The 25537-nt window shown below is 37.3% G+C and overlaps 1 protein-coding gene across 4 annotated transcripts in view; it reads left to right on the plus strand.

Annotated features, from left to right (window-relative positions):
- ARFGEF1 (ARF guanine nucleotide exchange factor 1) overlaps nucleotides 1-25537 on the plus strand; it is a 132452-nt gene that overhangs the window by 28950 nt on the left and 77965 nt on the right. For all 4 annotated transcript variants that reach the window (XR_015140778.1, XR_015140777.1, XM_086336660.1 and 1 more), the window contains 4 exons: nucleotides 20074-20104; nucleotides 20626-20782; nucleotides 21979-22125; nucleotides 23660-23839. Coding sequence is in view for 2 of the 4 variants with exons in the window: in XM_086336660.1 (XP_086192786.1) it covers nucleotides 20074-20104; nucleotides 20626-20782; nucleotides 21979-22125; nucleotides 23660-23839 (515 nt within the window). In the remaining 2 variants the exon portion in view is untranslated. The remainder of the gene's footprint in view (nucleotides 1-20073; nucleotides 20105-20625; nucleotides 20783-21978; nucleotides 22126-23659; nucleotides 23840-25537) is intronic.

Below are 25537 nucleotides of genomic sequence, written 5' to 3' on the forward strand. Positions count from 1 at the left end.
CCTAGCAGGCTGTATAGTCCATGGGGTTGCAAAGACTCAAGAGATGACTGAAACGACTTAGCACATACAGGTTTCTAGAACAGGTTGTTTTATTTGCTAATATTTTGTTGAGGATTTTGATATTTTTACTCATGAGTGATACTGCTCTCTATTTTCTTTTTCTGTACTGTCCTTGCAGTGTAATTCTTACACTACCTACCTGGGATCAGGTCAGATTTAACAGGTTAGGGGCACTGTCCTCCACAAAATGCCTCATTTAAGAGTGTCCACAGTGTCCAGGCCATTTGTGCTTCTAACCAATTGGCTACAAATTGGGGGTTCCCACTGTTCCCTTAGATTTGCCAGAACAGCTCACAGAATTCAGAAAAGTGCTTTACTTAGGATTGTAAACGTGCACTTAGTTTTATTAGAAAGGATGCAAATCAGGACAGTCTAAGAGTCCGTTGGGGTGAGCTCTGGCAGAGCCCCAGTTGCAAAGCTTTCGTGGCTTTAGGATGCACCACCCTCTGCCACGTCAGTGTGTATCACCAACCAGGGAAACTCACCCCCAGCTTCGGGTGTCCAGGGTTTTTGTCGGGGCTTCATTTCATGGGCATGATTGATTGTGTAGCCACACGATTGAACCCGGTCTGCAGTCATGAGATCACATGACTGATCTTAGTTGATCTTTCCAGTGTGACTAGCAGCTATCCTGAAACTGCCCTTAGGCCAATCATGAATAAAATGGATACTCCTTTGGGACTTCCACTGCAGGGGTCATGGGTTCAATCCCTGGTTGGGAACCAAGATCCTGCATGTGGCACAGTGCAGGCCCCCCTTGCACCCCACCCCCCTCCAAAAAAGATACTCCTTTAACTGGGAAATTCCAAGGGGTTAGAGACTTTCTTCCTTCCAGCACTAGGGACAAAACCTAGCCAAATTGTTAATTATACAGCAGTCCGGTTTTATCATCAGGTTAATACTGACTTCATAAAATGAATTGAAAAGTGTTCTCTCCTGAACATTTTCTGAAGGAGAGTGTAGAGAATTGGTGTCCGTTTTTCTGTATTTGGTAGAATTCTCCAGTGAAAACATCTGGTCCTGGAGATTTCATTTGTGGTTGTTTTTAAACTAGAAATTCAGTATCTTTAACAGTTGGAGAGCTATTCAAATTATTTCATATTGGGTGAGTTGTGGTAGTTTGTACCTTTTTGAGAAATTGGTCTGTTTGATCTCAGTTGTTGAATTTACACGTATAGAGTTGTTTGTGCTAATCCCTTTAATGTCTGGTGTTTGTAGTGATACTCTTATTTTTGGATTCTGGTGGTAATTTGCGTCTTTTTTTGTTTCAGTCTTGCTGGAGGTTTTAATTAAATCTTTTCAGAGAACCAGCTTTTTCATTCATTTTTTTCTATTGTTTTTCTGTTTTCAATTTCATTGATTTCTTCATATCTTCATTTCTTTCAGCTGTGAAAGTGAAGTGACAGTTGGGTTTAGGTTTATTCTGCTTCTCCTTAAGGTGAGAGGTGAGATTTGAGAACTTTTCTCTATTACAAAAATGCTGAAGTTGATTGGCAAGAATACTTAAGTTCTACTCTTAGCAGATTTACACTATATAGTGTTATCAGCTGTATTTACCTCATTATATATTAGGTCTTGATACTTCATTCATCTTATGACTGCAAATTTGTACCCTTTTACCAAGCTTTCCCTCTTTGCCTCAGCCCTTGGCAGCCCCCTGTAATTGTGGCTCCTCTCTGTGAGTTCAGTATTTTTTCCACATGTAAGTGATACTGTGCAATATTGGTCTTTCTCTGTCTGGCTTATTTCACTTAGCATGTGCCTTCCAGCTTTATTCATGTTGTTGCAAAGCTGAATGATACTTTATTGTATTTATATGCCATGTCTTTTTCGTCTATTTATCTGTTGATGGACAGACACTTAGGTTGTTTCTATATCTTAGCTGTTACAAGTAATATGAACTTGGAGAACAGATACCTCTTTGAGATAATGATTTTGTTTCCTTTGGATGTATACCCAGAAGTAGAATTGCTGGATCATACGATAATTCCATTTTTAATTTCTTGAGGAACCTTCATACTGTTTGCCTAGTCACTGTACCAGTTTGCGTTCCCACCTACAGTATACGGGGTTTCCTTTTCTCTGCTTCCTTGCCAGCATTTGTTATCAGTTGTAGTTTTGATAATGGACACCATAACAGATACGAAGTAATATCTCATTGTGATTTTGATGATCACATTTGATTGACCAGTGATATTGAGCACCTTTTCTCTTACTTGTAGGCTGTATGTCTTCTTTGGAAAAATTTCTATTCAGGTCTTGTGCCCATTTTAATTGAATTGTCTGTTTTTTTGTTGTTGAGTTGTATGAGTTCCTTGTCTATTTTGGATATTAAATCCTTATCAGGTAAGTGATTTGTGACTATTTTCTCCCATTCCATAGGTTGCTTTCATTTTATTGATGGTTTCCTTTGCTCTGCAGAAGCTTCTTAGTTTCATATAGTCTCACTTTTTTATCTTGCTTTTGTTGCCTTTGCAACAAAATTCAGTGTCAAATTCAAAAAATCATTGGTGAGGCCAATGTCGAGAAGCTTACTCTTTGTTTTCTTCTAGGAATTTGATAGTTTCATGTCTTCTGTTTGTCTTTAATCCATTTTGAGTTGATTTTTGTGTATGGTGTTAAGACAAGGGTCCAGCTTCATTCTTCTTGAATATGGTTCACCAGGTTTTCCCAGTACCAGTTACTTGAAGAGACTATTCCTTTCCCCACTGTATATTCTTGGATCCTTGTAGAAGATTCATTAACCATAGTTTATGAATGGGTTTATTTCTGGAGCCTGAATTCTGTTTCTTTGATCTGTGTGTCTGTTTTTATGCCAATGCCATACTTCTTTGGATTACTATGGCTTTATAATATAGTTTGAGTTCAGGAAATATGATGATTCCAGCTTTGTTCTTCGTTCTCAAGATTGCTTTGGCTAGTCAGGGTCTTTTGTGAGTCCATACGTATTTCAGGATTGTCTTCTTCTTCTGTGAAAAACGCCATTAGAATTTTGATAGACATTGTATTGACTCTGTGGATTGCTTTGGGTAGTGTGGACATTTTAATGATATTTAATTTTTTCTGTTCATGAATGTGGAGTATCTTTTTGTTGGTTTGTGTTCAGTTTCTTTTATCAGTGTCTTACAGTTTTCAGTGTATGGATCTTTCACCTCCTTGATTATTGTATTTTTTGAGGTCATTGTAAATGGGGTTGATTTCTTAGAAAATTCTCTTTCAGATAATTCATTGTTGGTGTATAGAAATGCAGCTAACTTCTGAATATTGATTTTTGTACCCTGCAACTACTGATTTCTTTTATTAGTTCTGGCAGTTCTTGGGTGGAATCTTTGGGATTATCTATATATAAGAGCGTGTCATCTGGAAATGAACAATTTTACTTCTTCCTTTTCATTTTGGATGCCCTTTATTTATGTCGTTTTCTTGCCTGTTACCTCTAGCTTAGGGTTTCCAGTACTATGTTGAATGGAGTTGGCAAGAAAGGGTATCCTTATCTTATTTTTGAGCTTAGAGGAAAAGCTGTTCACCATTGATTATGATGTTAGTTGGGGGCTTATAATATATGGTCTTTATTATGTTGAGTACATTCCTTCTATATCCACTTTCTTGAGTTCTTACCATGAAAGAATGTTGAATTTTGTCCATTTTTTCCTGCATGTCTTGAAATGATATGGCTTTTATCTTTCATCTTGTTAATGTGATATGTCTTACAGATTTTGGTATGTTGAACTATCGTTGCATCCCATGAATAACTTCCACTTGATCTTCTTTTCTAATGTAAACATTCACAACTGTAAATCTCCCTCTCAGTACATTTTAGCTGTGTTCCACAAATGTATTTGTTGTAGTTTTGCTTTTATTTAGTTTCTGTATTTTTAAAATTTCACTCTGGACTTCTTGACCCTTAGATTGTTTAGAAGTGTATTACTTAATTTCCAGGTGTTTGGAAAATTTACTGTTATCCCCATTCATTTCTAGTTTTATTCCATTGTGGCCAGAGAATATATTCTGTATAATTTCTGTTCTAAATTTGTCGAAGTTTATTTTATGACCTAGAATATGGAGTGTCTTGGTGAATATTTATGGGCATTTGAAAAGAATGTATTCTTCTGTTGTTGAGGAGAGTGTTCTATAAGTTCAGATCCTGTTGATTAATGGTATTGTTTAGTTCTGTATCTTTAAAGTTTTTGTCTAGTAGTTCTGCTGTGAGTGGGGTGTTGAAGTCTTCAATTGATACTGTAGATTTTGTTGTTGCATGCGCATGTAGGATTGCTATGTGTTCTTGTATTGGACTCTCTTACCATTATGTAATGTATGTCCTTTGTTCCTGGTCATTTTCTTTTTTGTTCTGTCAGTACTTTGTCTGGTATTGATATAATCATTCCTGCTGTCTTTCAGTTAGAGTTGATATGGTATATCTTTTGTATTCATTTACTTTTAACCTACTTGTATCATCATATTTGAAGTAGTTTGATGTAGATAGCATATAGTTAGTTCATACTTTTTGAATCTAGTCTGCCAAACTGTCTTTAATTGTTATGTTTAGACCATTTACATTTAATGTAATACTGTTATGTTAGAACTTAATTCTGCCTTTTATTTTTGCTTTTTGTTATTCCTTCTTTTTTTTTTTTTTTCCCCTGTGTGTGTCACTTTTCCTGCCTTCATGTGGGTTGCTTGAACAGATTTTTAGAATTCCATTTCAGTTTTTCTTTCAGTTGAACTTTTAGGGTAGATCTAGTGGTGACAGCTTTCTTTTCTCTTTTTCTGGGAAGATTTTGGTTTTACCTTCATTGATAGTTTCACTGAATATGGAACCCTGGGTGACAGTTCTTTGCTTTCAGCTCTTGAAAATGTGACACTGCCTTCAAATAGTGGCCTCCCTAGTTTCTGATGAGAAATCCACTGTCATTTGAATCATGTTCCTGTGCAGATAATATGTCTTTTTTTTTTAGCCTGCTTTAAAGATTTTTTCTTTGTATTTAATTTTGTAAAGTTTGATTATGATACGTTTTGGCATGGGTTCCTTTTAATCCCTATCCTGTTTGGATTTGGTTAGCTTCTTGAATCTATGGTTTGCACATTTTGCCACATTTGGAAGATTTCATCCTTGGCTTCTTCATATACAGTTGAGCCTTGAACATTGTGGGGGCTGGGGCACCAGTCTCTTCACTGCTGTGTGCAGGCATCTTTATGTGTGGCTTTATAGTCAGTCCTTTGTATCCACAGTTCCCTGTTCATGGATTTAACAAAACATGGATAGTGTAGTACCGTAGCATTTATTGGAAAAAAAAAATTTGCATATAAGTGAACCTGTGCAGTTCAAGCCCATGTTGTTCCGTGGTTATCTGTACTCTTTTGGCCCCCTCCTGTGTTTTTGTTTTAAATGATGGCCACTTTAAAATCCTGGTGGTGTGTGTTTGTGTGAGTCACTCAAGTTATGTCCAGCTCCTTTGCAACCCCATGGATTGTAGCCTGCCGGGCTCTTCTGTCCATGGAATTCTCCAGGCAAGAATACTGAAGTGGGTAGCCAGTCCTTTCTTCAGGGGAGCTTCCTGACCCAGAGATTGAACTCCAGTCTCTCTGTTCAGGCAGATTCTCTTTGGAATATGAGCCACCAGGGAAGCCCTAAATTCTGATAGATAAGTCAAATATCTGTGTCGCTTGGGATTGGCACCTGTCAATTCTATTTGCTCATTGAAGTTAATTTAAGATTTTCCTGGTACTCGGTATGATGGATGATTTTCAGTTGTATTCTGGATGTTTCTGTGTTATGTTGTGAGATTCTGGATCCTGTGTAAGGCTCGCTTTGCAGTGCCCCAGTTTAGGTGTAGTGTACACAGGTTCAGGCAGCACCAGAGTAGATGAAAACAAAGGGCCTGCTTACACTGTCTAGTTGCTGCTGGGCTGGGAGTTGAAATTCAGCTCTCCCTCACTGGACCCTTGTGACACTATCCCTGTTGGGAAGGAGGATTGCCAAGCTAGCATCACCGTGCATCGCTTCATCCTGCCTTTTTGCTGTCTTGTGGGATTGGGAGTTTAACTGCCCCACTGACATCACCTTAGTGGGAAAAGCTCAGGGTCACTTGTCCTGTCTCACTGACACCAGATGGGACCATAAGTCCAACTTGGCTCACTGGCACTGCAGGTGTAGTTTTTTCCTTTAGTCTTTGGTTAAAATTGGGCACATACTAACAGAAAGTTTTCTGTTCTGTTGGCTGCTTTTCCCTGTCCTTTGGCTAGAGAGACAGGGCTTTTCTTGAGGGTGTTTTTTGTTTGTTTTTGATATGTGCCTGTTGGCAGTTACAGGTTGGAGGCTTCTTCAGCATGCCATTAAGGATGTATGGGAGACTCAGAGAAACCCAGGGAGTTCACTGTGCTGCTCCGAAAGTCCCAGGGTCCCTGAGGCATTTTGCCTTCTTTGTACCATTCAGTCTTCCTTTGTGTGTTGTATTACGTACCCTAGGATTTTTTAGTTGTAAGTGGGAGAACTGGCAAGGAATAGGGCTTACTCCATCTTGGCCAAAACAAATGATCTGTGAGTCTTTTTTCTTAATAATTGTGAAAAATAGACATATCATAAAATTTTTCATCTTAACCTTTTTTTTTGTTTTGTTTTTGGTTGCACTACACAGCTTGCAGGACCTTAAGTTCGCTGACCTGGGATTGACTCCTGGGCCACAGCAGTGAAGCACCAAGTCCTAACCCTAGACCACCAGGGAACTCTCCATCTTAGCCATTTTTAAGTGTGGTACAGTTAGATAATCTTAAGTACATTCACATTGTTGTGCAGCTCATCTCCAGAATTTTCTTCATCTTGCAAAACTAATGCTTATTACTACTGAACAGATTTTCCACTCTGCCTCCTTTCCCCCAGTCCCCGGCAGCTATTGTTTATTCTGCTTTCTGTCTTTATGAATTTGATTACTCTAGGTTCTTCTTATGAATGAACTCATACAGTATTTGTCTTTTTATGAGTGGTTTATTTCACAAAGCGCAACATCTTCAAGGTTAATCCATGTTTGTAGCACATGTCAGAATTTCCTTCCTTTATCAGGCGTAATAATGGTCCACTGTATGTGCAGTTGACCCTTAAAACAACATAGGTTTGAACTACAAGAGTCCACATATACGTGGTTTTTTACCATTGGTAAATACTACAGACCTACATGAGCCACAGTTGGTTGAACCTACAGATTTGGAACCACGGATAGGGACGAATCGTAGGTCTGGAAGAATTACAGCTACGTCAGTCAACTTATCTGACTCTAAGTTGCTTGTAAATTTTCCACTGAGTGGAGAAAGTTGGTGCCCCTAACCCCTTAATTGCTCATGGGTCAACCACATTCTGCTTATCCCTTCATCGGTTGATGAAACTTGGGTTGCTTCCACATTTTGGTTATTGTGAGTAATGCTCCTGTGAACCTGGGTGTACAAATATTTAAGACCCTGCTTTTAATTCTTTGGGGTATATACTCAGGAGTGAAATTACTCAGTCATATTATATTTTAAGTGTTTTGAGGGATTGTCATACTGTTTTCAGTAAGCAGCTATACCAGTTTATATTCCCCCAAACAGTGCACAAGGAGTTCAATTTCTCCACCTCCTCACCTCTTGCTCCCTTTTTTTTTTTTTTTGACAGTAGCCATTCTGATGGCTGTGAAGTGGTATCTCATTGGGGTTTCTATTTGCATTTCCCTGATGATTAGTGATGTCGAGCATCTTTTCATGTTCTGGTTGGCCATTTGTCTTTGGAGAAATGTCTGTTCAAGTCCTTTGCCCACTTTTAAGTCAGAGTTTTGGTTGTTGAAGTTCTTTATATATTCTGGGTATTAACTCTTAAATAAATGATTTGCAAATATTCTCTCCCATTCCTTAAACTACTTCTTCACTCTCTTGATTATACTATTTGATGCACAGTTTTTAGTTTTTATGTAGTCTAATTTATTTTTACTTTTGTTTCCTGTGCTTTTGGTATCATATCCAACAACTCATTGCCAAATCCAGTGTCATGAAGCTTTTCCTTTATATTTTTTTCTATGAGTTTTAGCTTTTACATTTAGATATTTGATCCATTTTGAGTTAATTTCTGCATATGGTATAAGGTAAGAGTTCATATATTTGTCTCTTTTAACATCAGTCTTAGTTTTAGAAAGATAATAAAAGCCTTTAATAGTAGAAGTTGTTAATAAGCACAAAATTCTAAACAAACTTGAGTTGCTTGGTTATTAGACGTCTCTCTTTTTAACTTTGGTGACCTCCTAAGGCTTTCTGCAGTAATGCACACAAATGTAGTTCTTTTACTTAAGCTACTCTTTTATAAAAATAATATTACTGTTTAAATTGTCTATGGTAGCCATGAGTGTTGTATAAAAAAGCAGAAAAACAAGTATCATAGAATAAGAGAGAAGGACCAGCATTCTCTTTTTGTTTTCTTTTGTTTTTTTTTTTAATAGTGTTCAGCTAGATTTCATGGTATGCTGGAAAAAAACCCGGATAGGCAATTTTTAATCTGGATTTTGTTATTAGCTCTGAGACCAAGTTGTCAAGTTTCTTTGGATCTCTTTTGTTCATCTGTAGTGCCTCCTTCATAGTTACAGAATTAAATGAGATAGTATATATAGTCAATAAATGTGAAGTTCTTACCCCCTATATTGTGATTTTCGAAGAATGTATATACAATTTATTTACAAAACTAAGTATCTGCATAATATTAAAATAGTTGTTTAAGTCATTTGAGTTTAAGTCATTGAGTTTTCAAAGTAAAGTGACAGTTACCCTTTACTATTATAGAAGGAGAGTCTATTGAGCTTATTAACTCTTAGAACACTTATAACTCGTATACCGTCCACCATATATATTATACTTTAATAAAAAGATTACTCTAAAAATATTCTACAGTATAGTGTTGACTAGATTTATATCTATATTGTGGGATCATGGTTGGTGTTTTTTTTCTTCTTTATACTTTCCTATATTTTCCAGATTTTTTGAACTGATCATGGTTACTTTTAAAATTATGTTTTAAAAGACATTTTAAAGGTAACTTCATACTGAAGTGTTTATAGATTAAATGGTATGCCTGGAATTTGTGTACCATTGAATTGAACTCATTGGGGAGGGGAGCATGAAGTGGGTGGAGGGTATAAATGGAGTATGGTCATTGTTGAAGGTAGATAATGGGACACGGGGATTTGGTATATTATCCTCTACTGTCAAATGTGTTTGGAATTTTCAGTAATAAAAAAATTTTTTTAATTGTTAAAATGAAAGAGTACACTGTGAAATGGGAGACTTAAAAAGGACTCAAGAATAAGATGATTTTCTTTTTTCCAAGAAGAGCAATTTGTTTTATCTCAAAGTTGCTCTGTGACATGTGGGATCTTCCCTGATCAGGGATCAAACCCATGTCTCCTGCACTAGCATGTGGATTTGTTACCGCTGAGTCACCAGGAAAGCCCCAATCCACTCTTTTTTACATTTTTTTCCCATTTAGGTCATTACAGAGAATTGAGTTACAGTTACCTGTGCTAGGTCCTGACTAGCTATTTTATATGTAATAAAGAACCATAACTGTCTTCAGTTCTCTAAAGGCTAAGAGAGGTGAGGAAACTGCAGAAGAAAAGGTTGAAGCTGGCAAAGATTGGTTCATGAGGGTTAAGAAAAGAAGCTGTCCCTAGAACATGAAAGGGCAAGGAGAAGCAGGAAGTGCTGCTGTAGAAGCTGCAGAAGTTTCCAGAAGATCTAGCTAAGATCACTAATGAGGGTGGCTGCCCTAAAAAGCAACTTTTCAGTATCAATGAAACAGCCTTGTATTTCAGTATCAATGAAACAGCGAAACCATAACCACTGGATCACCAGGGGATTCCCCCAAAGTATTTTTTAATTAGAGTATGGACATGTTTTTAAGGCATAACGCTATTATGGCACACTTAATAGATAAAGTGTATAAACATAACTTTTATAGGCCCTGGGATGCCATCTAGGACTTTCATAGATAGAGAGGAGAAGTCAGTGCCTGGTTTCAAGGCATTGGAAGACAGGCTGACTCTCTAGTTAGGGGCTAATTAATGCAGCTGGGGACTTTAAGTTGAAGCCAGTGTTTATTTGCCATTATGAAAGCCCTAAGCACCCTTAAGAATCATGCTAAGACTCTTCTGCCTGTGCTCGGTCAATGCAGCAACAAAGCCTGGGTGATAGCATATCTGTTTACAGCAGGGTTACTGAATATTTTAAGCCCACTGTTGAGACCTACTGGTTAGACAAAAGATTCCTTTCAAAGTATTTCTACTCACTGACAGTATTCCTCGTCACCAAAGAGCTCTGTTGGAGATGTACAACGAGATTCATGTTTTCATGCCTGTTAATAACACATTATCCATTCTGCAGCCCACAGATCAAGAAGTAATTTCCACTTTCAAGTCTTATTAATGAAGATGAAGAAATATATTTTGTAAGGCTATACCTGCCATAATAGTGATTCCTTTGATGTTTCTGGGCAGAGTAAATGAAAACCTCTGGAAATGGTCCACTATTCTAAATGCCATTAACATTTGATTCATGGGAGCAGATCAAATACCAACATTAACAGGAGATTGGAAGAAGTTGATTTCAACCCTCATGAGTGACTTTAAGGAGTTTGAGGGTTCATTGGAGGAAGTAACTGCAGATGTGGTAGAAATAGCAAGAGTAGTAGAATTAAAAATGGAGCATGAAGATGTGACTGAATTGCTGCAGTCTGTGATAAAGCTTTAACAGATGAGCTGCTTTTTATGGATGAGCAAAAGAAAGTAGTTTGTTTAGGTGTAATCTATTCCTGGTGAAGATGCTGTGAAGATTATTGGAATGACAACAAAGGATTTAGAATATAACAAATTTCGTTGATTTTGAATCTGCAGCAGCAGATTTTGAGAGGATTGACTCCAATTTTGAAAGTTCTGCTGTGGGTAAAACACTGTAAAATAGCATTGCATGCTACAGAGAAACTGTTCCTGAAAGGAACAGTCAGTTGATGTGGCAGACTTCATTGATGTCTTATTTTAAGAAATTCCCATAGCAACCCCCACCCTCATCAGTCAGCAGCCATCAACTCCAAGGCAAGACCCTCCACAAGGTGAAGGTTTGAATGATTGATAGTATTTTTTAGCAATAAAATACTTTTTGTTTTGTTTTGGGAGGGGTAGCGCCACACCACCTGGCTTTCAGGATCTTAGTTCCCAGACCAGGGATGGAACCTGTGCCTGTGCATTGAAAGCACGAAACCATAACCACTGGATCACCAGGGGATTCCCTCAAAGTATTTTTTAATTAGAGTATGGGCATGTTTTTAAGGCATAATGCTATTATGGCACACTTAATAGATTGCAGTATAGTATAAACATAACTTTTATAGGCCCTGGAAACCAAACATTTGTGTGCCTTTATTGTAATACTTGCTGTATTGCAGTGGTGTGGGACTGAACCCTCCAGGATCTCTGAGATATGCTTGTATACATTTATGAAATGCTTTCATAAAATCAAGCTTGGGTGGTTGCCTGCTGCTGCTGCTAAGTCAGTTCAGTCGTGTCCGACTCTATATGACCCCATAGACGGCAGCCCACCAGGCTCCCCCATCCCTGGGATTCTCCAGGCAAGAACACTGGAGTGGGTTGCCATGTCCTTCTCCAGTGCATGAAAGTGGAAAGTGAAAAGTGAAAGTGAAGTCTCTCAGTCGTGTCCAACTCTTAGCGACCCCATGGACTGCAGCCAACCAGGCTCCTCCGTCCATGGGATTTTCCCGGCAAGAGGACTGGAGTGGGCTGCCATTGCCTTCTCCGTCACACTTCCTAGATGCTCCTAATATTCTTATGAGTGGTTGTTTAGTTGCTAAGTCGTGTCCAACACTTTTGTGACCCCACGGACCGTAGCCCGTCAGGCTCCTCTGTCCATGGGATATCCAATGCAAGAATACTAGAGTGCATTTCCATTTCCACTAGAGTGCACTTCCCCAGGGCATCTTCCCAACCCAGGGATCAAACCCCTGTCTCCTGCATTGGCAGGCAGATTCTTTACTGCTGAGCCACTGGGGAAGCCCCATTCTTACGAGATAGAAATCTAAATATTATTTTGCCTGTTTGAAAAGTCTATAAACTCAAGTTTAGAAAGGTCATACAGTGGCAGACCTGGGGTTTGACTCTCAATCTTTTGGGGCTTCTAACCCATTTCTTGCTACTGTATTTTGCTTATGCAGCCAAGTTGAAATAGAACTCAAGGCCCTGACTTACACAAGTGCAGTATTCTTTCCATGATCCCATAGCTGTGGCTTCTGCATATCTTCCTTTGAGCAGAATCTATGAAATGTCGATTGTTTATTTACCAGTAGGGATGTTAACACTGAGAACAATAACTGTTCTTGTTGATTTTCACTGTAGCCACTGCAAGTTGTTGATCGAAGATGGCCGCTGCATTCCTTTCTGTCCAAATATTTAGTTCTGTTAAAGGACCATGTTCATAATTCATGATTTCACTAAGAGTTTATTTTGTCTTAGTTTTCTTTAAATTTGGCTTACCTATATTTATCCCTTTAGTGTCATTAGACAGGCACTTGATCTGAATTCTATTGAGATTTTTTATTTTGTATTTTATGCATGAAGCCTGGAAATGGAAAGAATTATTGAGTTGAAATATTTACTATTCAAATTGCATTTCTAATTTTGATTTTCAAAATATGATTTTTTTTCTATTTCTGAATTAACAGGCAGCACAGTGTTTTTTGTTTTGTTAGAACTTGTATGGGCACATTGAAAAATTACAAAAATAGTATTGTTCTAAAGTTAATATTCTTTTTAAATTAATATGTCATTGAAATTTAGTCCTTTGATTTAGGCTTATTCCATAGCAAAGTCATACTTAAATCATTCTAAATCCTTCTTGTCATCTTGGGTAAGTCACTTCAGGTTTTTTATTCAGGTTATTTAATCTGTAAAATGGACATGTTGGCAGTACTGTCTGCTGTTCTAAGAATTAATATGTATGTAGAACTTGGTAAATTGTAACATGCTACACAAATACAAGATATTTTTGTTGTTTATTAGACTTGTTTGTATTTGTGTGATTTTGGTGAGCTAATCAATTTTCATTATCTTAGAAGACATTTCTCATTAATCTCGGTTTTATTGATGTACCACACATTGAAGAAACAGTTTCAGTCTATTAGAATTTTTCATTCCTAGTTTTAGGTTATTTACCATGGAAAATTTACTTAAGTACATTAGAGAAGTTAAATTTCAGTAGTATGCCATGTCTGCAGGGAATGTTCCAAAATCCCCAGTGGATGCTTGGAACAGTGGGTAGCTATTGAACCATCTGTATACTGTGTTTTTACCTAAACATACATACCTATGATACAGTTTAAGTACAGTAAATTCTGAACAATTAACATAGAACAATTAAAGCAATATAGGTAATAAGATTAGTAAATATGGTCTCTTTCTCTAAATATATCTTATTGTGAAAATTTAATGCCTTTCCCATCTTAACTAAGCACTTAACACACTATGGCTGTAACTTTTGCAGTTTGAGGTGTGACAGCAAAATTAACACAAATTTCTTTTTCTTTCTTCACAATTTTGTGTGTAGAAGGTTCGTTTTTACCAAATATTGTAGCAACCTCAGCCTTCAGGTTTTTTTCTTTCCTTATTACGTCAAGAACTTACACCTTTTCACTTAAAGAAAGCACGTTTAGTTATGTGCACGTGTGCTCAGCTGTGTCCTACTCTTTGTGACCCCATGGACTATAGCCCGCCTGGTTCTTCTGTCCATGGGATTTCTCGGGAGAGATTACTGGGTTGCCATTTCCTCTTCCAGGGGATCTTCCCAATGTAGGAACCGAACCCACATCTCTTGCTTCTAGGGATCAAACCTATGTCCCTTACATCTCCTGTGTTGGGAAGATGGGAAGCCCAAAAGAAAGCACTTTAAGTGAAGCTAAAACTATTCTTTACCAGCATCACTGCTCTTGCACTTTGGGGCCATTTTTCAGTCACATACGGGTTACTTGAACACAGCACTGTGATACCATCTGTGACTGTTGATCCTGATAACCAAGAGCGATAATAAGTCAGAGCAGGAAACTCTGAAGAGATGGATGGTTCATGCCCTTAATGGGACCAAACAGGACCAAATGGTGTGGGTTAGCACAGGATTTCATCACACTGCTCTGCATGTCATGCAGTTTAAAACTTCTGTTTATATCTGGAATTTTCCATTTAATATTTTCAGACTGCAATTGACTGTGGGTAATTGAAATTTCAGAAAGGGAACCATGAAAGGGGGTCTACTGTATATGCAATCTTTGGCTAGAAATCAGGGTCTAAATTTAAAAGTTGTATAGTGCCTTTCTGTTACAAGTAATGAACAATCTTTTCAAACGTTAACTTTGGGAATTGTAAGTTTGAGTGATGGTAGGCTGACTGTCGGAGAAGGCAGTGGCAACCCACTCCAGTACTCTTACCTGGAAAATCCCATGGATGGAGGAGCCTGGTGGGCTGCAGTCCATGGGGTCGCTAGAGTCGGACACGACTGAGAGACTTCACTTCCACTTTTCACTTTCATGCCTTGGAGAAGGAAATGGCAACCCACTCCAGTGTTCTTGCCTGGAGAATCCCAGGGACGGGGAAGTCTGGTGGGCTGCCCGTCTATGGGGTCGCAGAGTTGGACACGACTGAAGCGACTTAGCAGCAGCAGCAGGCTGACTGTGGCTCTTGTGTCCAGTTTTCATTTAAGTGGGAGCATCCCGTCTCTCCCCCTTAGGTGGCTTCTCCTGTTTTTTGGTGGCAATTTCACTTTACACCTTTATTCTGAAAATTCCACCAGTATTCAACCCATTGAGGACAGTTAGAATGTTTGCAGTCAGAATTTTGCCCTTCTTTTTGACACATCCTCCAGAACCATATTGGGCTTCCCAGGTAGCTCAGTGGGTCAAGAATCCTCCTGTCAATGCAGGAGACATGTGTTTGATCTCTGGGTCAGGAAGATCCCCTGGGGAAGGAAATGACAACCCACTCCAGTATTCTTGCCTGAAGAATTCCATGGACAGGGGAGCCTGGCAGGCTGTAATCACTGGGGTCACAGAAGAGCAGGACTCGACTTAGCGACTAAGCACACATGCACACTGGAGCAATAGTATTAAATGGGGCTCTGCTGGCTTTCCGTGGAGAGGGCAGGACTATTGGCTTTTGAATGAAAATCTGTTCTTCTCCCTTCATATTTCAGAAAATAGCCACTCCTATCTAGTTCTGACTGTGATACAAAAACATATATTTGGGATTCAGCAGGAAATTTGGTAGTATAAAGGACTGCTCAGTTTGGTTTATGATGCTTGTTTCCTTTTATAGAAGACTGCAAGGTAAATTTTAGCTTAGCTCAGGGCAAAATGATTACACATACATAATCAGTAAACTTTCTAAGCTGTGTAAGAGTACTTAAATTATTGCATTGATAGCTGTGTCAGTTTTTATTGTAAGCTATGGCGATTGATAAAATCTTACAGTATAAGATCTTTCTGCTGCTTTTAGATTGGAAGGAAGATGGTGGTGAGAGTAGTAGTGTAAGAAAAAGTTATCTTTCTGTTTTCTGGGTGCTAAAAAGAAACTTCAACTGGTCTTTTGTGTTAAATTACTTTGTACTTCATAGCTATCAATTATTTATATATGATTTAGTCATAATTTTGTAAATGAATTTTGCAGAGGACCTCCAAGTCCTGAGGAGGCTGCTAAATCTATTACAAGGGTAGAAGTCCAGGCTGCATTTTTATACCTGTTAACCACCTGGACTCCAATTGCTCAGAATCCACTGGAACTTTCCACATTCCTGGCAGGTTTTCTTTTTGTGGTGTGTGCTCCTCAGTTAGCTGTCTCTCCCATTTGCCAAAGTTATTTCAAATCCCAGTCTCCTCCCGCCTCCTTATCCCTTTCTAAGGAGGCCCAGTTACCTATTGCTGTATGATAAACCAGTCCAAGACTTAGTGGTGTGACTCAACAACCATTTGATTATGCTCAGAGTCTCTGTGTTCCAGGAATTCAGGTGAGCCATGTTGCTGCTCTACAGCATCGGGAGTCTCAGGTGAGAAGACAAATGCTGGGGGAGACATGAATGACAGAGAACTGGAATCCTCGGGAGGCTTCTTCACTCAGCGTGTCTGGTGCCTGGGCTGTGATGACTTGAAAGCTGGGCTCAACTGGTGTTGTTGACTGAACAACTTACATACAGCTTCCCGGTGGCTTGGACTTCCCACATCAGGGCCTTTGTGTTCCATGAGTGGGTGTCTGGAGACCCAGCATTCCAGGAGAATTGGTCAGGAGCTGCTTGGCCTTTTCTGACCTGAATCTTGGTGGTGTTCCCTGTCACTTCCACTGTATGCTATTGGTTAGGAATGAATTTCCGAGGCCAGCCATATGTAAGAAGGATGAAATTAGACTATCTTCTCTTGGTGAGGTGTGCAAGGTCACTTTGCAGAAGGGCATGTGGGGGTGGAAAATAAAATAGTGACTATTTTTGAAAATACAGTCTTTCACGTTGTCTCTTGATCTTCAAATTCATATACCTGAGTGCCTGCTGAATACTGCCACTTGAATATCCCCATTGCTTAAAACAAGATACGTCCAAAATTTTCCTCCTCTTCTCCCATGCACCTTCACCCCAACTACTGCACAGGGAGAAAACTGTTTGGTGTCTAAATTAGTGGTACCTTTATTATCCAGTTAGGCAAGCCCCATCTTCTCTTCTTGCTCCTTCTCCTCCTAGATAAATGAGATTGTTTCATTGTTTTTCCTCCCACGATGTCCATGGAATCACATTTACTCATCCCTGGTGTCACAGCTTTTGTTCAAGCCATTATCTCTCTCTTCCGTAAATACTGTAACATTCTATTTAATGCCTGTATTTTTGTTTAATCCTTAACTGTTTGAAATGTGATGCTAAAGTCATAGGATTGGCTTTGAAAAAGTAAACCTAACAGAATATATATACTTTGTTATTTTTCAAAGTGATCCCTTACATTTACGTAGTATTTTAGAAATGTTTTGTTTAAAATTGCTTACATGTATAGTCATCTTTAGTCATTGTTGATCCAAATTACTGCTTTTAATTCTATATCATCTTTATAGTCTGGGTTACAGACTTCTTTCAGAATCTAATGAGAGTTACATACTTTTTCTAAAACACTGCTTGCAAACTGACAATTTGCCATGGTTTGCAGAAGCGCTGAAGTTAAGAACTTTTGTTTTGAGGTCACATACCATTCTTCATGCTTGGCTCCAAACCACTTGTGGTTAATTGGTGGTTAGAATTTGATTCCTTTTCTAGAGATTTTTTCCTTCTATGAGATTATTCATTTAAAAGAAGGAAGCAGGCAGGAAAGAACTGCAGGCAATGAATTCCACAAATATTTTTGAATACTGGCAGTATTATGATAATCGAAGCATAACCTCCCACAGTTACTGCTCTGAAGGAGACAGTACATTGGACGTGTAAGTTTTAATATGTTTATTACAAACTCTTCATTTGGCTTTGTCTTTCCTTAGATTGGGAGCTTCCCTTGTGGCTCAGATCGTAAAAAGTGTCTGCTTGCAATGCGGGAGATCCGGGTTTGATCCCTGAGTCGGGAAGATCCCCTGGAGAAGGAAATGGCAACCCACTCCAGTACTCTTGCCTGGAAAATCCCATGTATGGAGGAGCCTTGTAGGCTATAGTCCATGGGGTTGCAAAGAGTTGGACAAGATTGAACAACTTCATTTTCACTTTTCCTTAGATTGGGGCTTCCCTTGTGGCTCAGCTGGTAAAAAATCCACCTGCAATGTGGGAGACCCGGGTTCAACCCCTGGTTTGGGAATAACACCTGGAGAAGGGAAAAGCTACCCACTCCAGTATTCTGGCCTAGAGAACTTTATGGACTGTATAGTCCATGGGATCACAAAGAGTCAAACACAACTGAGCAACTTTCACTTCACTTCCTTAAATTATCAATTTGCTTTGAGTGAGTAAGTGCTGTTGCTCTGTAAGCAGTAAGACAGTGATGTCATGAGAAGTAAAGTGATGTCATGAGAGGTAGATGTAAATCACATGTATCATACATATGCATTTTAATAGAATTTCTTGAAATCTGTATAAATGTCATTTTGAAGTTTATATTGTACTGTCAGTGGGGGAAAAGAAAACTGCTCAGCAAGTTGATGAAAATCATATTATGAGACAGAATATTGAATATACTTGGGGAACCAGGTACATAACTTGCATGTGATCAGCTGTTTTTTTGTTTTTAATAAATCATTCTTTCCTGCTCATTAAACAAGTCCTGTGCCTTATTAACTGTTCTGGTAATTTAATATACTTTGTTTGCAGTAACTTAATGTACCCGAAAGGAGTAAAACTTGTGTTTCTTTTAAAATACTTTAAAATCTATACTTTTTATGCTAATTTACACTGACCTATTTCCTCCAATTTTTAACCTTTTCCTTCTATATATAATATGGTGGTTGTTTCTAAGGTTTTAGAAACATTGTATAAAAATGGTTGTGAAAGGATAGGGCAAGTTAATGGCTAGAGAGACAATGATTCCTGAAAGAATTTCAGTAATAAAGTGTTATGACTACATATTTAAAACAAACAAATCCAGCGTCTGGTTTTTGTCTTATTTCAGCTCAAGAGTGAGGACTTTTATTATCACGTCTGGTATTGTCTAGTTGCATCGTCTAGTGTTTCCAGAGCAATGTCAGAACTATTTTGCTGTTTGTGATCATCCTTGTAATGAGTCTGACTTTAATGGGAAAATGTTTCACAGTTAATTACCAAGTGGTTTTGAATTTGAGTATACTATTTCTTAATTTGATACTTCAGAATTTTGTTTCTTCTGGGTTTTTTTCCTTTAATAATTGAGAATTAATTAGTTTACAGTTGAGACTTGAACAGTGCAGATTTGAACTGCGTGAGTTCACATGTACATGGATATTTTTCAGTAGTAAATACTACAGTAGCACACAGTCCTTGGTAGGTTGAATCATGGATACAGAGGAACAGCAGAAGTGGAGGGCTGACTATAATTTAGCCTTCACCTTGTTCAAGGGTCAACTATACTTCTCGATTCTACTGTTGAAGGCCAACCTGAAGCAAACTCTCTTCAAGCCCTGATTCGTCAGAGAGGCAGTTTCCTTGAATGAGGTGTTACTAGGCATTTATTACAAGTTAAGAAATACGTTAGTCCATGTGAAACGTAATAGTGCTTATCCCATAATAAATACTCAATAACTATAGTTATTATTAATGGTATATTTGAATGCTTTTCTTACAAATTTCCTACAGGTTTAATCAATTAACCAGATTCCTCAATTATTAAATTTAAGGTTATTCTGTGACAGGTACAATTCCTCAAATTTACCTCATCTCTTAGGGATATAAACAGCAAAAGGGGAAATTTCCCATTAAATTGGGCATGTGTATGTTATAGTGCCTTGTATAGTCATAAGTAGAAAAATTGGTTAAATATCAACACATCTGTACATGATCAAGAATTTATAGCCCTGGCCTGATAATCGCCTTGAGATAATCCCAAGGGGGTATCTTGAGTTATTTTCCTCACCCACATGTGCCTTATATTTTGTCATTTGAATACAGTATACATATTATTCTGTTCTTAATATTAATGCCTCTGGTTAATGCAAATACCAACTTGACCCTCCTCCCCCAAGAAAAAACTACTTTGAGAAAAGGAAATGCTTTGAAAATTAGTAATCTGTAATTTGTACCTATTCTTGTGGTTGTTAATGTATGTTCTTCATAAGTCTTATAGAATTACATTATTTGTGTAAATTAATACATTTGGCAGCAATGGAGTTTTAATACCTAATTTTTTTTGAAATTGTATTCTTCCTGACATCTTGTAGAAGTTATAAATTAAAGCCTGTAATCAAATTAGTTAATGATCTTTCTCTTGTCAAGTTTTCTAATGTACACTTCTTTTCTTCCCCTGCCCCCAACCAGAGGAAATAAAAGCGGAAACTGAAAAGCAGAGGTTTGTGGGTTTTTTTTTCCTTCAGTAAAAATAATTTGCAAACTTATTAGTCTTGGCAAAATAATAATGTAATCATCTCTGTTTGGATGTGGCAGATTTTCTGTATGTGATCTTTATAATAAAATCAATTTTTAAAAAATGATTTTGAGAAATACTATAAACATACTTATAAATACAAAAAGATTTTATAAATAAGGGTATTTCTGAAATACCGTAAGATATGCTTTGTCTTTCCTTAAAGACTGATTCATGTTTAGAAAGATTACTAAATATTTAGTAACCTATATAATTTAAAAATTAATTGCTTAATTAAATAATTTTCTTGAGTTTAGTTATAGCTTTGATGACTAGCTTATGACCTGTAGCAAATCACTTAACTTCTCTGGGCTTTGGTTTCCTCATGAAATACGAGAAAATGAAGATTGGTTTAGCACAGTGCCTTTTAGAACTGGAATTAGAGTGAGACTATCATCAAGATGATGAATATGATATTCTAATCAAACTCTTCATTTTTCCTTTAGTCCTCCTCACGGAGAAGCAAAAGCTGGATCAAGCACCCTTCCACCAGTGAAATCAAAGACAAATTTTATTGAAGCAGACAAGTACTTCCTCCCCTTTGAATTGGCATGCCAGTCCAAATGTCCCCGCATAGTCAGTACATCTCTAGATTGTTTACAGGTATGTATAAAATGGCACTATGTAAAAACCCTCCAATTTGAATGTATTCCTATATATTATAGTTGATGAATAGCTCAGGCATTTTATGTGAAAGCCTTGATTATTCTTTTTGTGGTAAGAAACTAAATGGTTTCTTACACTCAAAGAAACAGTAGTTGCAAAAAGATGTTTCTAGGTTAAAGGTAATACAAATCATTAGTTAGCTTAGTGAGAGGCAGTGTTTTCTAAGGTTATTAATAATGAAAGTTAACCTGCTGGTGATTTTGCATATTTCATTATTTGCAGTGATTTTACTAGATGCTTGCTGTTTTATGTAAAGCAGTAGGTTAATATTAACAGTTCAATATTTATACTTACTACAAAACTTTAGCACTGACCTTTATTTATATCAGAAAATTCTTTTCTGTCTTCCTATTTTACTTAACACACACAAACATGCGTGTGTGCACGTGTGTATGCAGATTCTCTTAGATATTTGTGAGACAAACCTCCAGAGAGAGAGTCCTTCTCTTTTCAGGTATTTTCACTGTTTGGGGATTATACCTTTTAAACTAACAGTTGAGTGGAAAAGATCATATCCATATGATTTGTTGTTAAGATAGGTTAAGGATAAGTTCATTTGATTTGTGGCCTTGTTTTCTCTGAAAAATTAAAATTATAATATCTAAGGCCTTTCTTCCAGGGTTGTAATGGTAATGATACATGAACAAATCTGTGATACATTGTGGCCAGTGTGTGGAAATTGGGTTTCAGCATATTCACAGATCCAATTTGGAAACAGATTTGGGTCGTTTGAGTGTGTTAAGATAGCTTTCACAAAAGCAGTATCAGTAATGTTTGGATAGAAGGCAGTGAGTTGTTACAACTCATCAGAGACAAGTTCTAAGGCCTGCCTTTGTCAAAGCATTGCCCGATGGTTTTGTTATCATTATTTTGCTGTTTTTGTGATTATTACAAGTGTAAATGATTTCACATGTTTATAGCTAATAAAGCTTTCTTCAGGAAAAGTTGGTATAGCCTTGACTTTTACTATATCTTAATATTTTTGTGTAAAAAGTTTAACATATAATCAACTTGTATATTATAATTTTAATGTATTTTATTAGTGTATATGTGTGTGTTTGTGTGTGTGTGTGTGTATATACATATATATATATAAGCTTAATCAGGATCTTTATCTTCTTTCTTGGTTTCAGAAACTTATTGCTTATGGGCACTTGACTGGCAATGCTCCAGATAGTACAACACCAGGCAAAAAATTAATTGATAGAATTATTGAAACAATTTGTGGCTGTTTCCAAGGTCCTCAAACAGATGAAGGAGTTCAGTTACAAATAATAAAGGTAATTAATTATAAGAACTGAATTTGTTATTCATTATCTGTACTTTTTAAAATCAGAAGCCTTTTACCTTGACTTCCCTGGTGGCTCAGATGGTAAAGCATCTGCCTACAATGTGGGAGGCCCAAGTTTGATCCCTGGGTCGGGAAGATCCCCTGGAGAAGGGAATGGCAACCCACTCCAGTACTCTTACCTAGAAAATCCCATGGACGGAGGAGCGCGGTAGGCTGCAGTCCATGGAGTCACAAAGAGTCGGACATGACTGAGCGACTTCGCATTCACTTTTACCTTGAGAGCATTGGGAAAAGTCATTTTTTGTGCTTTCCAGATAAGATAAAGTTCATTTGGGCTTTTTAGATTCTATTTCAGGGGACTTTATTATTAGATACTGAGAGTTCACTAGGGGAAGACTCTTGTTTTGAAGGTCCCAGTTTAGGCCCCCACAATCTTCCAGAGCTTTTCAGTTTCTGGCATGATCTATGTTTTGAGTTTTAGGGTCCCATGTGAAGGTCCCGTGACCCTTCTAGTTTCTTCTTCTCCTGTCATACCCCTTGTAGTCTGCTTTCTAGTCCCAGGCTTCACCATGTGAAACACTTGTGCACCAGTTTCCCTGTTTCCCTTGCACCTGTCAGTCTGCTGAACCTGCTCGGGTAATCCTGTCCTAGGTTTGTGCTCTGATACACCTGGATCATTAAACTCCTTTAAAGAAAAATCACTCATTTGTGTTTTCAGTCTGCTATGTAGATACTCAGTTTTTAATGTTACTGCTAATAGCAGTGGTGGTATGTTGATTTGTCAGCAAAATTCTCTTGTACTATTAGTACTTTAGTTTACATGTATAATGTGTTTACGTGTGGTTATCACCCCTCTGAGCTTTTCAGTCTCATAGCAGCATTCTCTTCATAAATCATAAAATATCTTGATTCTAAAAAAGCCACCTAGTCTGGCCTCTCATTTGCAGCTTCATGTCAGCTGTGGTTTGTTTAGTATGTGCTCAGTGCTGACCTACATGGCACTGAACAGCACGTTAATGGAAGGACAAAGATACGAGTCCTTGCTTTTGAGAAGTTGAGTAACGTGTGACAGTACACATAAATTAAAGCTGTTCGTTTTATTGGAGGATTATTTAAATGTTTTATTTTAAAACAATTAAAACATTTATCTTCAACAATAACAACAGCACACTGAGTTCAGTCTAAAAGTTAGATCTCAGAAAAGTTTGAAAGTGAATAGGACGCTATATATTCTGTAAAGTTGATGTTAGCTCAACAGATACATCATATGAAGCATATATCTGTGCTATACTATGACAGTATTAATGTTGTGCATTTTAGTAGACTAAAATATTTCTGTTAAAATGACACAGTTGATGATATATTTAAGGTAGGTAGAAACTCTTGTATACTTTACCTTAGAGTGGTAATGGTGTCTGAAAGTTAATTCTGATACAAAAATAGCCATGTATTATTGTGCTGAAACTCTGGATATGAAAAATTGCTTTATCTTAGTTTTCTTTTTCTTTTTTTTTTTTTTTAAGGCTTTACTAACTGCAGTAACATCTCAACACATAGAAATTCATGAAGGAACTGTACTGCAAGCTGTGAGAACATGTTACAATATATATCTAGCAAGCAAAAATCTCATCAATCAGACAACAGCCAAAGCTACTCTTACTCAGATGTTAAATGTTATCTTTGCACGCATGGAAAACCAAGCAGTAAGTATTAAAAAATGAGAGAGATGGTATAGAACACCACAGGCATCAACTATAGAAAAGATTTTGAAAAAATTATAATAAAATCTTTTGTGACTGTGCAGAAAATATCTTTACAGTTTTATGTACTGGAGATCTGTGGTATTTTGTTTTGACTGGCTTACTGACTTGTTTGGTTTTGGATTAAAATGTTTTGTGTTTTTTTCTCATCACAAATAGAATTTGAAAGATAGAGACTGATTGGCATCATCCTGATGGAAGTGTTTATGAATTGATATTTTTATTGCTCTCAAGCTTAGATCAGTGAATATAGTTAGAAGTTACCTAGTGTGATCTATTCTTATAGAAAATTATTCATTGAGCCTTTAAAAAGTGAAATAAATTTCTGTAGTAATGGAATATATTTGGGAAGGAAAGTAAGAGACCAGTAGCTAGAGAATCTTTTTTAATTGTTTAGGTCTTCATAATTGAAAACCAACTTCTGACTTTTTATTTTGAACTGATTTTAAACTTAAAAATTACAGAGGTATTTACAGAGATTCTCTTTATTCTGCTTTTCTTAATACCGATATCTTGCATAATCATATTACAATGTTGGGAAACAGGAATTCACACTGGTATAATACTGTTAAGTACAGTAACCCTGATTACTTGCTTAAAGTGGTATCTTCCAGGTTCCTGTACTGAAAATTTATTCTTTTACATTTAATAAATATCTTGGAGATTCTTTCACACTCCCCCACACCCAATTTGAGTATCCCTCAGTAGATCTTGTTGGCAACAGTTATTACTGCAGTGTTTTCCTGGTACAGGTTTTTGTTTCTCTCTCCTTATATATTTATTAACCAGAGTTAATTCTCCTTTTGTATTTTTTCATTCAGTTTTTAATTTCTATCAGTCCGTATTCATGGGTGTTTATTCTGTGGCTTCTAATCTAATTCTGTTATTATTTTGTTGCCCCAAATATTCCAGCTTTGGCCTTCTGTCCTTTTTGACAAGCCCATGTCCTTTTTTGAGTACTTCTGGAATCTCAGGATATTCCAGGCTCATTTTGAATTTTTTCTGCTTTACGTCTGGAGTAGTAGACACATAAACAGGGAGCCCTGGCTCCTTTGAATGGTAATAGGAACCAAAGTCTGAGTGCTAGGTGTGTTCATTGCAGCTGGGTTGTTATTGCTTCCCTCTCAGTGGATTGAACTAGGAAATATATGTGTGCATACTAACTACCCGCCCTTCCCTACCTCCCCCACGTCTGTATGTGACTACCCATCCATATATATTAAAACTTATGTGTTCATACTGATACTTCTGATTCCAATACCACAGGGTTCATTGCAGCCTCCTCTCTTTATTTGTGACTTCTTCTCTCTATACAGTGAGATAAAAGGCTTTCATTTTCTGTGGTACATTATTTGTTCAGGCCTATTACATACATATGATAGTTTTTGAATTGCTGACTCATTCCACTGTGAGAAGCAAATTTACTGGGTACATTATAACATTTATATTTGTTTTTTTTGTTTGTTTTTTTTTTTTGTCTTCAGCCTTATAGTATCTATCCATTTAGAATGGTTCCCAGAGTTACTTAGGTTAGTTCTTCTCTTCTCCATACTCTTCAATGGGATAATGTTATTACTTTATAATACAGTTAAGTTCATTTATTACTGCCTGTTTTCCATTTCAATACCCCTCACGTTCTGG

This window comes from Bos grunniens, chromosome 14 (genome assembly GCF_055505025.1).
Source record: "Bos grunniens cultivar Pamir isolate PY7600 chromosome 14, Bosgru_T2T1.0, whole genome shotgun sequence".
NCBI classification, from domain to species: domain Eukaryota; kingdom Metazoa; phylum Chordata; class Mammalia; order Artiodactyla; family Bovidae; genus Bos; species Bos grunniens.